The sequence below is a fragment of the Centrocercus urophasianus genome, unplaced genomic scaffold (assembly GCF_019232065.1).
Source record: "Centrocercus urophasianus isolate 14NV4802_14NV808 unplaced genomic scaffold, USGS_Curo_1.0 seq_14, whole genome shotgun sequence".
In the NCBI taxonomy this organism is placed as follows: domain Eukaryota; kingdom Metazoa; phylum Chordata; class Aves; order Galliformes; family Phasianidae; genus Centrocercus; species Centrocercus urophasianus.
In genome coordinates, this window is record NW_024884586.1 from 23,463,209 (window position 1) to 23,476,454 (window position 13,246).

General features: G+C 33.9%; 1 protein-coding gene across 1 annotated transcript in view; it reads right to left on the reverse strand.

The window, feature by feature from the left end:
• RYR3 (ryanodine receptor 3) overlaps nucleotides 1–13,246 on the reverse strand; it is a 156,753-nt gene that overhangs the window by 35,402 nt on the left and 108,105 nt on the right. Inside the window, exons 67-74 of the mRNA XM_042813262.1 lie at nucleotides 12,612–12,852; nucleotides 11,199–11,286; nucleotides 10,996–11,088; nucleotides 6,541–6,555; nucleotides 3,571–3,741; nucleotides 2,694–2,753; nucleotides 1,360–1,491; nucleotides 759–871 (exon numbers count right to left, since the gene is read on the reverse strand). Coding sequence (XP_042669196.1) covers nucleotides 759–871; nucleotides 1,360–1,491; nucleotides 2,694–2,753; nucleotides 3,571–3,741; nucleotides 6,541–6,555; nucleotides 10,996–11,088; nucleotides 11,199–11,286; nucleotides 12,612–12,852 — 913 coding nt within the window. The remainder of the gene's footprint in view (nucleotides 1–758; nucleotides 872–1,359; nucleotides 1,492–2,693; nucleotides 2,754–3,570; nucleotides 3,742–6,540; nucleotides 6,556–10,995; nucleotides 11,089–11,198; nucleotides 11,287–12,611; nucleotides 12,853–13,246) is intronic.

Here is a 13,246-nt window from a genome sequence, read left to right on the forward strand (position 1 = left end):
AAGCAAATCTAATTAGTGACGTTCTTAGGCTCTATCTGAATATAAAGCAGATGTATTGAAAAGGAACAGGGTAAAGGGAAGGACACCAAGGTGCATGGTATTAACAGTAGGTTTAAAGCAGTAAACGGACATAGGCACGGGATGCGCTTTCTCTCAGACTCTGTGGTACCTACATTCAACTGAAGTAATAAGCCAAGCAAAACACATGTCCAGAATCTCACTCTGCACAGTTCTGCCCTGCACAGTGCCTGCTTTAATGCAACATTCTGGCATAATATCTAATGATAACCTTATATAAGCTATGCAATAGAAAAGACATACAAAAAAAAAAAAGTTTTGTTGTTTTTTGTTGTTGTTGTTTTCTTATAATAATAATAATAATACAAACACAGGAGATTAAAACACAACCAATCAGAGGCAAAAAAAAAAAAAAAAAAAAAAAGACAGAAAAAGCAGTGACATCTTAACATCATTTTTACAGAAAACTTGGGGAAATACAGAGAATAACAGCTGACAAAAATGAAGCATTTTGTTTCTGAGGCAGTGTAATTCCGGTGGCCTTTTTCCCCCCTGGTTGTCTTGAGACCAGTATTTTGCTGCTGTGAGGAATTAACTGATACTTAACCAACACTTTTGTCTCTTAAAGTCTATCAGATAAACTAAACAACTAGCAAACTTGTAGTTATACACACAAGTGGTATTTCCACTTAGACATGTTATAAACAAGTTCTGGAACAATAAATCTTTCAGCCATTTACCTGGGTAAGTTGTATAACGGTGCCATTCTAAAACAAGCAACAACAGCTCTTTTGCGTTGTTTTGACAGAAGTTTGTGCCAAACAGCTTTCTTTGATCTCAGTGGTTGTTCAACCTATGGGAAAATACTTTTTAATGCATACAATAGAAACTCTTCACCTTTTATTCAAAGTTTTCTTTTTATCCACTAATTAACATAGCTAACAAGTTAAAAAATGTCACAAAGTTCTACTTTATTTGGAAACAGATATGGTTTTTTTTTGTTTTTTAAATGATCTGAAAAAATACTCTGGGCATTATTTAAAGTACCTCTGAATTTACACAGAGAAGCTTGAGAATATCTCATGGACGGGGCTCCTTGCTGTGAGTGTATTTGTAGAGGCAAACATGTCCTGAGTTTTCTCTGAACCAAAATTGAGGTACTTAGCAGATGTCATTTAAAACTTTGCACATATACACATGGATGTGTGCGCATGCACGTGCAATAATTACTCTTTTCTGGAAATGTTAATAATGACACTCACTTAATTGGAAATTATTACTATAAGGTAATAACCTCATTCTACTTCAAAACAAGCAGAGTACAGACATGTAAATTCATACCTGGTCCAGATGATACAGAGCAGCTGATATCCTCTGCACACGTTCCACATTTTTCTCAGGGTCAGGAGGCTCATCACTCTTCAGAATGTCTTTATATAGATTTAACTGCCATTTCACAGCTGGATCATCAGTCTAAAAAGCAACATATTTCATACTTAACGTGCTGAATGAAGATAGTGAACTTGACTACCACCACTACCACTATTTGTCTTATAGAACCATATAGAATAGCTGCGTAGGAAGAGACCTGAAAGCCCATGCTTCCAGGGTTTTTTAGAACCCAGTTCTAACCCATCTACTGTGGGGGCAGGGCTGCCACCCACCAGCTCAGGCTGTCCAGGGCCCCATCCAACACCATCTTGAACACCTCCAGAGATGGGACACCCATAGATTCTCTGGGCAGCCTGTTCCACTGCCTCGTGGCATAATGAAGAATATTATAGATGTACCCGTTTTATCTATCCCTTCTAGTCTAAATTAGCATTTGCTGGTTGCTCAGAAAAGCAGCCTTAGATTCTGAACTCAGTTTTCAAGTAAGGTTCTATATTTTTATTTCATAAAATCAATAAAGTGCACAGAAACATCTGTATCGCAAATAAGGAAGCACATTTAACACTGAGATTACAGGACTTCTGTACTCAGTACAGTATAAAGCTGGTTTATAGATTTTTATTAAAGACAGCTGGAATTTCAGTAGATGAAGAGTCACAGCCAACTAAAGGCCAACAGTTTGGGCTTTTTTGCAACACTCAGGAGTAAACACCAGGAAACACATTAGAATACTTAGCGTGTCTAATTTAAATTTATATAAGCTCAAATTTATAGCAACAAAACAACCATTCTCTGCTAAAGAAAAATGAATTACTTGGATAATAACGGGCACGATTTTTGAGCATAACACATTTGACAATATATTCAGCATCTAAACAGTAGGAACATATATGTACTTGCAAACTGTTGAGAATCAAGATGATACTAGGTTTTCTTATTTCATACATACCTTCTTAGAGATACTATTTCCTTGTTAGAGTAGATTTCTAGGAGTTTCATATTATTTTCTTCTTGGATATTAAACTACCACTACCTCTTTCTTTACACTTGACTGTTTCTACAAGACATCCTGAAACTTGAAAACACCAGCCAAAGCCATCAAAAAACCTCTTATTGCCACGAAAATATTATAAAGAAAAAGGATAAAATGGTAATTTTTATAATAACTTTTCATTTTCTGTTTTTCAGTACCAAGATAATAATAAACAATCACAATTTCCATGTTTAAAAGTGCTATCCCACACCTGCATCTTTAAGACAGATTTTTTTATTATTATTATTACCTTTTCCTGCAAATGTAAGTTGTTACGTATATGCTCTTTGACTTCTTCATCAGTGTCCCTCTGTAGAAAGGTACAAGTATTTTTCAGTTTGTGATTATGATTCATCTTAAGACCGCGCACAACACCAAACAGTTACTGTTTTAATCCTGAAAAGTACATGTATTACCAGAAGGGCTTGGGATGAAGGCTTTCTTTAATTGTGACCACAAAACTATTGCTGTCAAGCACCTGCTCCTTTGCTTCCCCTCATGAGTAAGTCCCAGGCAGGAATGAGTCCTGCCCTCTGCCTCTTGTCTTCTGGGTTCAACAAACCAAGAGACCTCATATGTCTTACCCTCCAGACCCTTCCCCATCTTTGTTGCCCTCCTTTGAGCACTTCATAATAGTTTTATATCCATAGTTCTATAGTTTATGTCTAGAATACTTTTACATCCTTACACTTTTGTGCCCCAAACTGCACACATTACTTGAATGTAATACTGCACTAATTCTGAGTATTGCGGGACAGTCATTTCTTTTGATTAGTTTGCTCTACTGTGCTTAATGTACCCCAGAGTAAGGTTGGCCCTTGGGGTTGCCAAGACACATTGTTCATTCATATTGAGCTTACCATCACCCAAAAGCCCTAGATCCCTTTCTGTAGAGCTGCACTCTAAATCACTTGTCCACTTGCCACATATGTATTTAAGTGTACATTGTATAAAAGTGGAAAATGACGTAGAAACAATGGTAGCTGTCTCCGCACACCACTTTGCTTCACAATTGCTCACAATTTGAAGCTATACTTGCTTGCAGTGCATTGACAGTTTTACTATATTAACTGCGTAGATATTTATGTCTCAAGTTATTAAAGTTCTGTTTATTCTTCATTACTTACATGGCTATATCTAGTCTTAGCCAAGGAGATGAGCTCTTGATCTCCTGGAGTACACATATTCAAGCCAATAGGAAGCATCTTTTTAAGTGCAGCCACAATCAGGGATGTTTGTATGGAGTACAAATCTCCCCTGCGTTTTGATTTTTTTCTCTCTTGATCTTGTCCTCCAGACTGTAATAAAAGATATTAAAATTAAATAAATAACAGAAAGGTAAACAGATGTAATTATTCTCCAACCACACACTTTTTCAATGTGTTCTTCCCCTAATGGTCCAAGGAACCTATGTTCCCAATGTAATGTATACACTTAACTAAAAATGCTGCATTAGAGGAAGAGCATACAGTCTTCAGTAGGAAATGTAAAGGAATGCTTTTTATATGCTCCAGTGCAGAAATCACTGTAAAGGTAATATTTCAATAGTAGCGACATAGCTTTTTATGCATTCATGTATATGAATCCCTATATTTTCTGTACTTTTCCTCTCAAACCAAAAACAACTTTAGAATTAAAAGCTGGGTCACTGGGGACAATATTATTTTGCAAAACTATAGAGACAAATTCAAGATGCTTATATTTTTCTTAGAAACTTACATAAAGATACAGACAAGTAGGGTCTGAATGAATGAATATTGTCTGATTTGCCTCAAATGAAAAATACTGCTATCTAAAAGACTTTGATTCAGTGTAATAAAATGCCAATGAAACAATGCCTCTGGGAAAAGCAGTGCCATTTGGATTTGGTTAATATAAGTAAATCTGGAATGAAAAGTAAATTCTTTTTACAGCTTTGCAGATCATGAATAATAGGTAAAGAAAAACAAAGAGACATAGAAGTAAACACAAAACAGAATAACATTTGTCTAATTTTCTTACAATAGACAGTGTACAACGATATTTCACACAACTTTTAATTTATAAGACAGAAAACCAAAATCTTTATAACGGATCCATATATTTAATGAACATATGGTAAACAAAAACAACATAAAAATAGCCCAGTTCTGAATTTTGTGCCTAGATTAAACTCCTACTACATACAAGGGGAGTTTTGCCTAAGACAAGATTTCAGGACTAGGCCTCCAGGCTGATAAAACACTACAAAACAGCGAATGCTTGCATTTAACCCTCCACATCCTTTTCCCTCTGTCAAATTTCACTGGCTACTGTTTGCTTATTATATCGTGTTCCAAATAAGGATACAGCAGAATTTATTGCAATTAATATTTACCAATTATTACCACACTATTATGACAATAATCACTGAAAGGAAAAAGGTAGCCGTACATAATCTACTTGGTGGTAAATTTTGGCAGGTTCTGTCTTCTAGACGGTGAATCCCTGTGTATGCAGCTGGTGTTGAGAGCATTTTGCAGGTCAGAGGGAACTCACAAGGGATGTGGCTTCCTTTCTTAAGGAACTTGCAATTGCAAGAGAGTACTCTGCCTCAAAGCTTTGCTTTAAAAGTGTGGAAGTGCCTTAGAAAAAGCAATGATGTAATGGCATTATTTGTACTCTACATTGACAGCAGACAAACAAATCCCACAATGTATCACTATATCCAGTGGCGTCACTATGCATCGTAAATTAGGAATACAAAATTATACACATGCATATATGAAAAAAAAAGAAAAGGACAAGGTTTGTTTTACTTTTTTTTTTTGCATCTTTATGCCTGGGGATGTTTTACATATCTAATTTTCCTTATTTTTGTTTGAGATTAATAACTGGGTATGTAGAAGATAGGTGAAAAAAAAACTTGAACATTTTAAAACATAAAAAAAAAAAATCCATTCTGCCTTTGCCATCATATTCTGCTGTCTGTTTGCAAATCTTTCCAATAAATGTTTAAGTAGAGTCACAAAGAGAAATAACAATAAAGTTACAGGAAAGTTTGACAAAAACCAAGATCAGAATCAGGACTATTTACCACAATGGCTCAATTTTAACTTAGACTTCCAGTTGAGTTAATTAAGAACTCTTTAAATCGCAATCAAGGCTTCTGCTTCTCAGGACACAGGGAGAAGGGAAAGATAAAAGGGGAAGCCATTCCAGCGGATGCTAAGGGATCCACCTTACTTTTGATTATGCATCACTAATGAAGAACACACCGTAAGCTGAAAAGTATTCATCTGTAGTATAAAATTTTATTTAAAAACAAATGATGCAAAGATGAACTATGGTTCATTAGAGACTAAGGAAGTCTTGAATACAAGGATTACTCAAAGCTATCCTTGCTCCTCACATGATTACTTCTGTGAAAGAGTGGTCAGGCACTGGAATGGGCTGCCCAGTGATGGAAGAGATGGAGTCACCGACCCTGGAAGTGCTCAAGTAATGTTTGGATGTTGTGCTGAGGGACATGGCTTAGTGAGAACTGTTGGTGATAAGTGGACGGTTGGACTGGGTGATCCTGTGGGTCTTTTCTAACCTTGGTGATTCTATGATTATGAAGAATTATTTTAGTTTTGGCAAAAGGTGGCATTTGAACTCTATATCCAATTCGACATAATTCATTCTAATGCAATCAATCCTCTATTCATCTGTAGACATGGTACAAGTTATAGCATGCCTGTCCCATGTATTTTTCTTGAATATCATAAGCCAAATGTATATGTTTCTGATGACTCTACTTAGGCATCATATTCACAATGTCTGCTTCAATATATTAGGAAAAAAAAAAGAAAACCAAACCAAAACCAAAACAGAATGCAGAAAGACAGCAGAGGAGGAATGTACATCTAAATAAAAAAGTGTAACTTTGCTGCATTTTATAGTAAATAAACATCTGGGTGTTCTGAAGGGAATTTCAGCTGCTCTGGTCAAAAATCGCCACTTTTAACTCCAAGATAATTTGTGGGACAGGGGCCTTCAAATTTGTGACGCCACTGCTATGATCAATGGAAAGAATGCTTGGAGCCTGATCATCTCTAAAGCTAAAACAAAGACACATCATGCACTTTGACCTGTACCTTTACTTGCATGGCCTGTATGAAAGAAAAATAAAGGGAAAAACATAAGTAAAAGAGATGAAAAGATGACAATTTACAGATTAGTAATAAGGTTATTCAGCTCTACTAGGACAACAAATATTGTAAATTTGTTGCTAAAAATAAACAAACTGTGCATGTATAATCAAATGAGGCCTTGATGAAATAATTTTTGTTCAGCTTAATTGTTAATAAATGATTGAGTTTCTAAATTTATCTTGCTATTCAGCATGAAATTATATGCTAACATTTGAACATCTAATAATTAAGCACAACAATATGTAATCATTGCATCTTTTCCCAGTATTCTTAAAAAGAGCCATGTCGTTGGAGTTCTAGATAATACAATAATGAAAAATATTTCACCTATATTTCACCTTTTCTACTGCCTTCCACAAACACCACTGTGAAGATGCAACATTTCATTAACGTGCACATTTTTTCCACTGTGTAAGATGTTACTGCCTTGTAGATAGCCGAGAGAAAACTTGAATTAAGCCCATATCTCTCAGCAGTACCTATTTTGAGATCACTTTTTAAAACTTAGCTGTAACTCATACATATACTTTTTTTCCTCTGTGTTATGTTAATAACATACATGTATACAGTTAAATAAACCATGTATTCTCACCTACAGCTAGGTTATCACTGTGTCATGTAATCTCAAAAAGATAACAAGACTAATTTGTTACAATAAAACAGCACAAAAATTCAACTGTTACGTAAAAGAGTCCTTGACTGGGTGTGGGAAAATACTATAGGAAATACTGTATTATTTTTAGTTTAAAAGTAAAAATAACAACTCATAAAACAAGTTTCCTTTTTGGCTTCAAAACTTTGACATCAAGCTATTATTAAAATCTCTTTTATATCCCACTTTTTTACGTCACATAATAAAGAAGATAACTTTTTTTTCCTGCAAGTGAGGAATGACAGACTAATACTCAAATTAAGTGTTAAGCATCTTAAAAATTTTCAAAACCATACTCAGGAAAATAAATTTTAACTGAAAATGTGTGAAATATGTAGATTCTGCACATTGCTCATCAGATACATACTAAATGTAAGTAAAAACAAGATGTTAATTTATTTGAAATGACCATAAAAGTAATCCATTCACAACCTATCACAATATAACTAAAGGAAATGTTCTCAAAGAATAGATCTCAAATTCTTGCAGAAAACACTTAGTGAAATTCTCCAGTAATCACAAATTTGTAGATAACATGCCTTGCCTGTTGCAAATGGGCACAAGCACAATGCTGGTTCGTACACAAACTTGACTTATTTGACAGCCTCAGACTTCTACAATAGACCTATCCAAAGACTTCTTAAAAATAGATACAAACTAATAGTGAAGGTTGATAAAATAAAACTTCATTAGGAAATTCAAATATTTGGTAACTGAAGTATATCCAGCCACATTCATTTAAGATTCCAAAGCTTACACACAGAAATTGCCAACGTACATATTACACATTTAATACGTAAAAGTGAATGTCAACATTTAGTCTTTCATCCCAATAAGCTAAAAAATACTGTAGGGAATTATTACAACTTAATAAAAATGCTATTTTATCCAGAAATCCATGAAAACTTCGGAAAAAAAACAGTCAAACAAAAAACGACCAAATAAACAGGTTAGCAGCTGAAAAGAATGCGTTCAAATTCTCTATTTCAACGCTTATTTCAATGCAGTCTGTGTTATCAGTCCCTCTCAGACTGAAAGTTCTCTAACTTACCATTCCCCTCCGAGCACTCTGCTGCCATTTTTTTTAGAAAAGAAAGATTAAAAAACTTTCTCAGCTGTTATTATGTTTAAGAAAATATTAACAAGTTTAGTATAATGAAAACACAATGGTACTTCACCCGTTTTTAGAATTTTATTTTAATTGCACACTGCTATTAGCTTTGGAAAAACAATGTAATACTAATTTGTTCACTCACTGCATATTTTTTTTCTGCATATGGCATATGAAGATATAGAACTTGCTTAAAGCAGCCTGAGATCATCACAGATCCTTTCTCCTTTAAGAGGCTAAACTGTTTTCTTGGACTGATTGCCATTACCAAAATTCATGTTCACATTTATCTATAGATTCTCATGCCAGATAAACACTTTAAATAATTGCAGTGTTAAACATAACGTGAGCAAAGAGGAACTGCTAATACGAGGAAAGTGCTAATTATTCTGTTGTCATACACAAAGTAGTAACTTTCTGAACTGTCAATATTCAAGCAGAAAATCATAAAATATACTGTTCCTCTAACATAATGTGTACTGTCAATTACCCTATGAATATACCAGTAAGTAACCTTGTAGCATATCCTGAAGTTCGGGTACTTAAGGTATTTTCTTGCTCATTCTAAATTCCAGAGTCTTAAAAAAATAATTCAGATCTAAATGTATGTATTAATAAATGCACTGGCGTTTAAGAACACTTTCATGACATATTATAAAATGTTATCAATTTCCTGATTAGAAACCATATATATGTAAAACCAATACAACATATCTAAATGATGCCTCATATGTTGTACCATGGCGTTTACATCATTATGAAAAAAAATGCCTAAATGATCAATTGTTCTGCAGTCACTCACACAGCTGTGCTACCATTTTAGCAAAATACCCAATCATGAATAATATTGTGTTCTATTTCTCTCCCTATATTAGCAATAATCATGTGTAATATCCCTGAACTCCATGAATTTTACATTACTATACTTATAAATTTATATGCATGTAAAAAAATTGTATAATCTATACTCATACAAAGAAAAGCACATTTACACAAGCATCTAAATCTATATGTATAAAAATATATTACTTAAAATATACAGAACAGGTATTTGAATATCTAATCTCAAAAACAAACCCTTTCAAATATGGGTTATATAAAGTCTTGATGCTGTATTCCACTGATTTTATCAAAATCAAAACATTATGAGGGATACTTTAGCTGGTTTTGTTGGTTGTTCTTTTTTTTTTTTGCTGATTTGTTTTGTCATTCCTGCCATGCCAGACTGACTGAAGTATGACAACAGTTTATGTCATGTTACCAATACTGCTGAGAAACTCAATTTAGATTGAATATTAATTATCTGATTCTAATTTAGCATGAATTGAAATTTTAAAATTACATCTCATTTTTATCTCTTCAGGCCAATTCTAACATAAAAATGTCAAAATATATGTATTATATTTATACTTAAGTGCCATATTACAGTTTGGTGTTAGCATGTGATTAACATCACATAGCCTGGAACTCGCCTACTAGCACTTACTAATACTTGCCTCTCTAATGAGGTTATACAGATACCTCAATTCTAGCTTATAGTTCCTTGGAGCAGTATTTTGAAAACAAGAAAATGAATTATTATTAAGAAAAGGAATATTTCCTCCAAATACAGAATTGTCTACATAGTTTGAGAACTGCTGTTCAGTGTCATTTGTGATCTAACAATGAGAAGAAGATCTGTTTAGTTGTAAATTTTCCAACAACAACATTTGCCTGAACTGGATTTCAAAATGTAGAAAAGAAGCAAAGACTTTTTCAAGAGAATTTTTAAAAATTCAATGAGATTTTTTTTCTGGCTCTGTATTATATGAAGTTGGACTTAAGCAGTAACGAAGTTACATACAGAATCAAAATATACAGAAATACAAAACAATACAACTTACTCCTTCTCTGGAATACTTTCATAAGAGGATTTCTTTAAGCACATTATAAATAAGAATAAAATAAAAGGTTCTTTGCTACGGTTACCAATACTAATTTGGACTTAGTTTTCAACTGACTTGTGAATCTTGTTATGAGTAAGGCAGTCTTCCTCAGCTGTCAGAGACACTTTTTACCTTGACGTTTTCTCTATTATGAAGGTAACAAATGCATTTTCCCATCATCATGTCAGCATCTTATCATATTGAAAATGAGTAAAAAAGAACTGAATGTGGTTATTAATAAGAAACAAGAAAAACAGTGCACATATGGCACCCCATATATATGAATACTGATATGCAGATACAGCACTCCTCCCATCAGAGCTGACAGAACGATACTGAAATTCACAAGAAAAAGTTCAGACAGTCAATAGTTCTTCACTTATTTTTACAAAATATTCTGTTTTTATTTTTTTAATGGACCAACGGCCTATATCACAACCTGTGTTGTCTTATATGTGTATCTACTTCAAATCAAGTTCTATGTTCTAATCTTCTGTTTTTGAAAATGTAGCTGATATTTAATAAATAACTCTAAGAGACTAAACCTATATTGTGCATATCTGTTTCCAAGTCTGTCAACAATAAGCAAGACTATTTTTTGCTTCTTCCATCAGCCAAGAAGCAGCAATCTAAGCAGATTTTTAGAGACTTCTAACACATTAAATGTATGGTGGAAAATTGAATTGATCCAAAAATTGTTATTAACTTACTTTAGACATCTTGCTTTTGGTATCTCCTGTTAAAAATGCCAAGTTGTTGATTTCATTCTGAATGACAAAATTTTGTTCTTCTCTTTTGAAATTCTATAAAGAAATAAATAAACAAATAACTACCAATTCCATTCATCCGCACGTACTTCGTTTAGATTTAAGGATATAGTGAATTGGGGAAAAAAGAATGCATCTTATCTTACATGTGACTTGCACCACAGGATAAAAACTTCAGCTACCATTCGAAACAGTTCATCAGAATCTGCATCTGGTTTCTTTAGCCAGTTGGCTCTGAAAGAAAATAAAATTAAGAAGTTTAAAATGAGGATCTTAATAATAGATATTGCTCTGTTTAAGAGATTGGGTCACTTTTATGTAGTTAATCATAGAACTTAACAACAATCACTTCAATTTTCCATTCCCACAGCCAGAGAGATCATTTTTATTGGCAGCTTAACTAATTTCCAACAGAAACCCTAGTTCTTGGATACTTATTTTTGCCTGCCACCCTCCCCCTGGTGACAACGTTTTTGTGCATTCTATGAACTAGAAAACAAACCTTGCTGAAACCACTTTTACTGAGTATTTCTCTTCTCTTTTTTCCTTTTTTTTTTTTTTCTCCTTTTAATAAAAAATTTTTTTTTTTTTTTCTTTTTAATCAAAACTTTGTGTTGATTGAAAAAATAACACCATAATGGGGTGAAGATGAAGAGTTAAAGGATTTGAATGAGTGGATAGAACTGTAAGGAGTGTATGCTTTAATATTTTTTCTTTCTACTGCACGAACTAATACAACTTCATTCTGGATCTGCTTGTACACAGATGCTCAGAGAACCTGGGCAAGTTAACTAACAGATGCAGCTCTCTCTAAGTTAAAGAGCACTAATGTGCCCATAAATACATGGTCATCTTTCAGCCTCCATGAAAGGAATTATTAGATTATAATATCCTCATTAATTTCATCCTCATCCGACTCTGTTGGTGGATTTCCAGACAGCCAAGTGAAGTCTGTGTTTTTAAAAATTAAATGTTCCCTTGTCAACAAGATCTGAATTAGTAAAGTCTAGTTCATCTAGAATTACTAAATAATTTTTAGTGAAAATTGGTTCACAGCATGAATGAACAAGTCTGCAATTAATAATGCTCCTAACTATCCTGTTATGTACTTACACCTAGCAAAATGTAAGTGAATACTGATTGCGTACTTTAGAACAGTGTTGTTAAGGATAGTGTTAAGGTACTGTAGATACTTAGATAATACAGATATTTCAGGTACTCTTCTGAAGAGGATCTTGAAGGCATGTTCTGGGATGAAGAAGAGAGAAAGTGCAGACACAGAATAACCTTTAAGTAAATTGTTGAGTAGAAAATCTTCTAGTCAGCCCAAAGGCAAAACAGTATTGTCCAGATGCTTTTATCACCTTCTTAAAAAAAGACACACACAAAAGAGGAATGTCTTTGTGGCATTATCTATACATACAGTGATTCAGTTGAAGCAAAATAACTTTCTGATCCTTCATTGTTTGAGAATTTTAGCCATGCTTTTGTTTCTGAAAGGCATACTCTTGTGGAATAACATTGAATTGTTTAATTGTTGAGTTCAATTATTAGTTTACCTGTTGTTGTCTACGTAACGTATCAGCATTGGATAGAAGGCATAGAGGTCTCTGCAAAGAACAGCAAACTCATCGAGAATAAGCAGCTCAGCTTCTTGTGTGTCACTTTTACTGTCTGCTCTCAGTTGCTCCTCTTCCATCACAATCTTTACAGCTTTCTTCTTCAATTTCTCCAGTGTTGGAATAAAGTGAGTTTTCAGCAGATCAGGTCTGGCTTTGCTGATGATAGGCTGAGCATAAACTATACATAAAAATATATTTGATCTTATGATTAATATACAATTGATACTTCTGATTGTATTACTGTGAATTTTCTGTGTTACAGAAAACCAAGGTCATAATGCTCCATGTATTTGTAAAGCACAGTGAAACTATTAATTAAATTATGAATACAGCTTTCTCAACCATGCGTACTGAGAAATTAATAGCCAGTTACTGGGAATTCAGATTATATATTTCAGAATTATGTAACAGAATCATAAGAGTATCTTAATTTGGAAGGGATAATCGTGTCCAACTCCTGACAGTCCTTCATATATTGTGGTGTCCAAAACTGCACACAGAGTGCTGCACCAGCACAGAGCAGACCAGGATAATCCCTCAGCTAACAGTGCTGAGCTTGATGTAGTGCACCC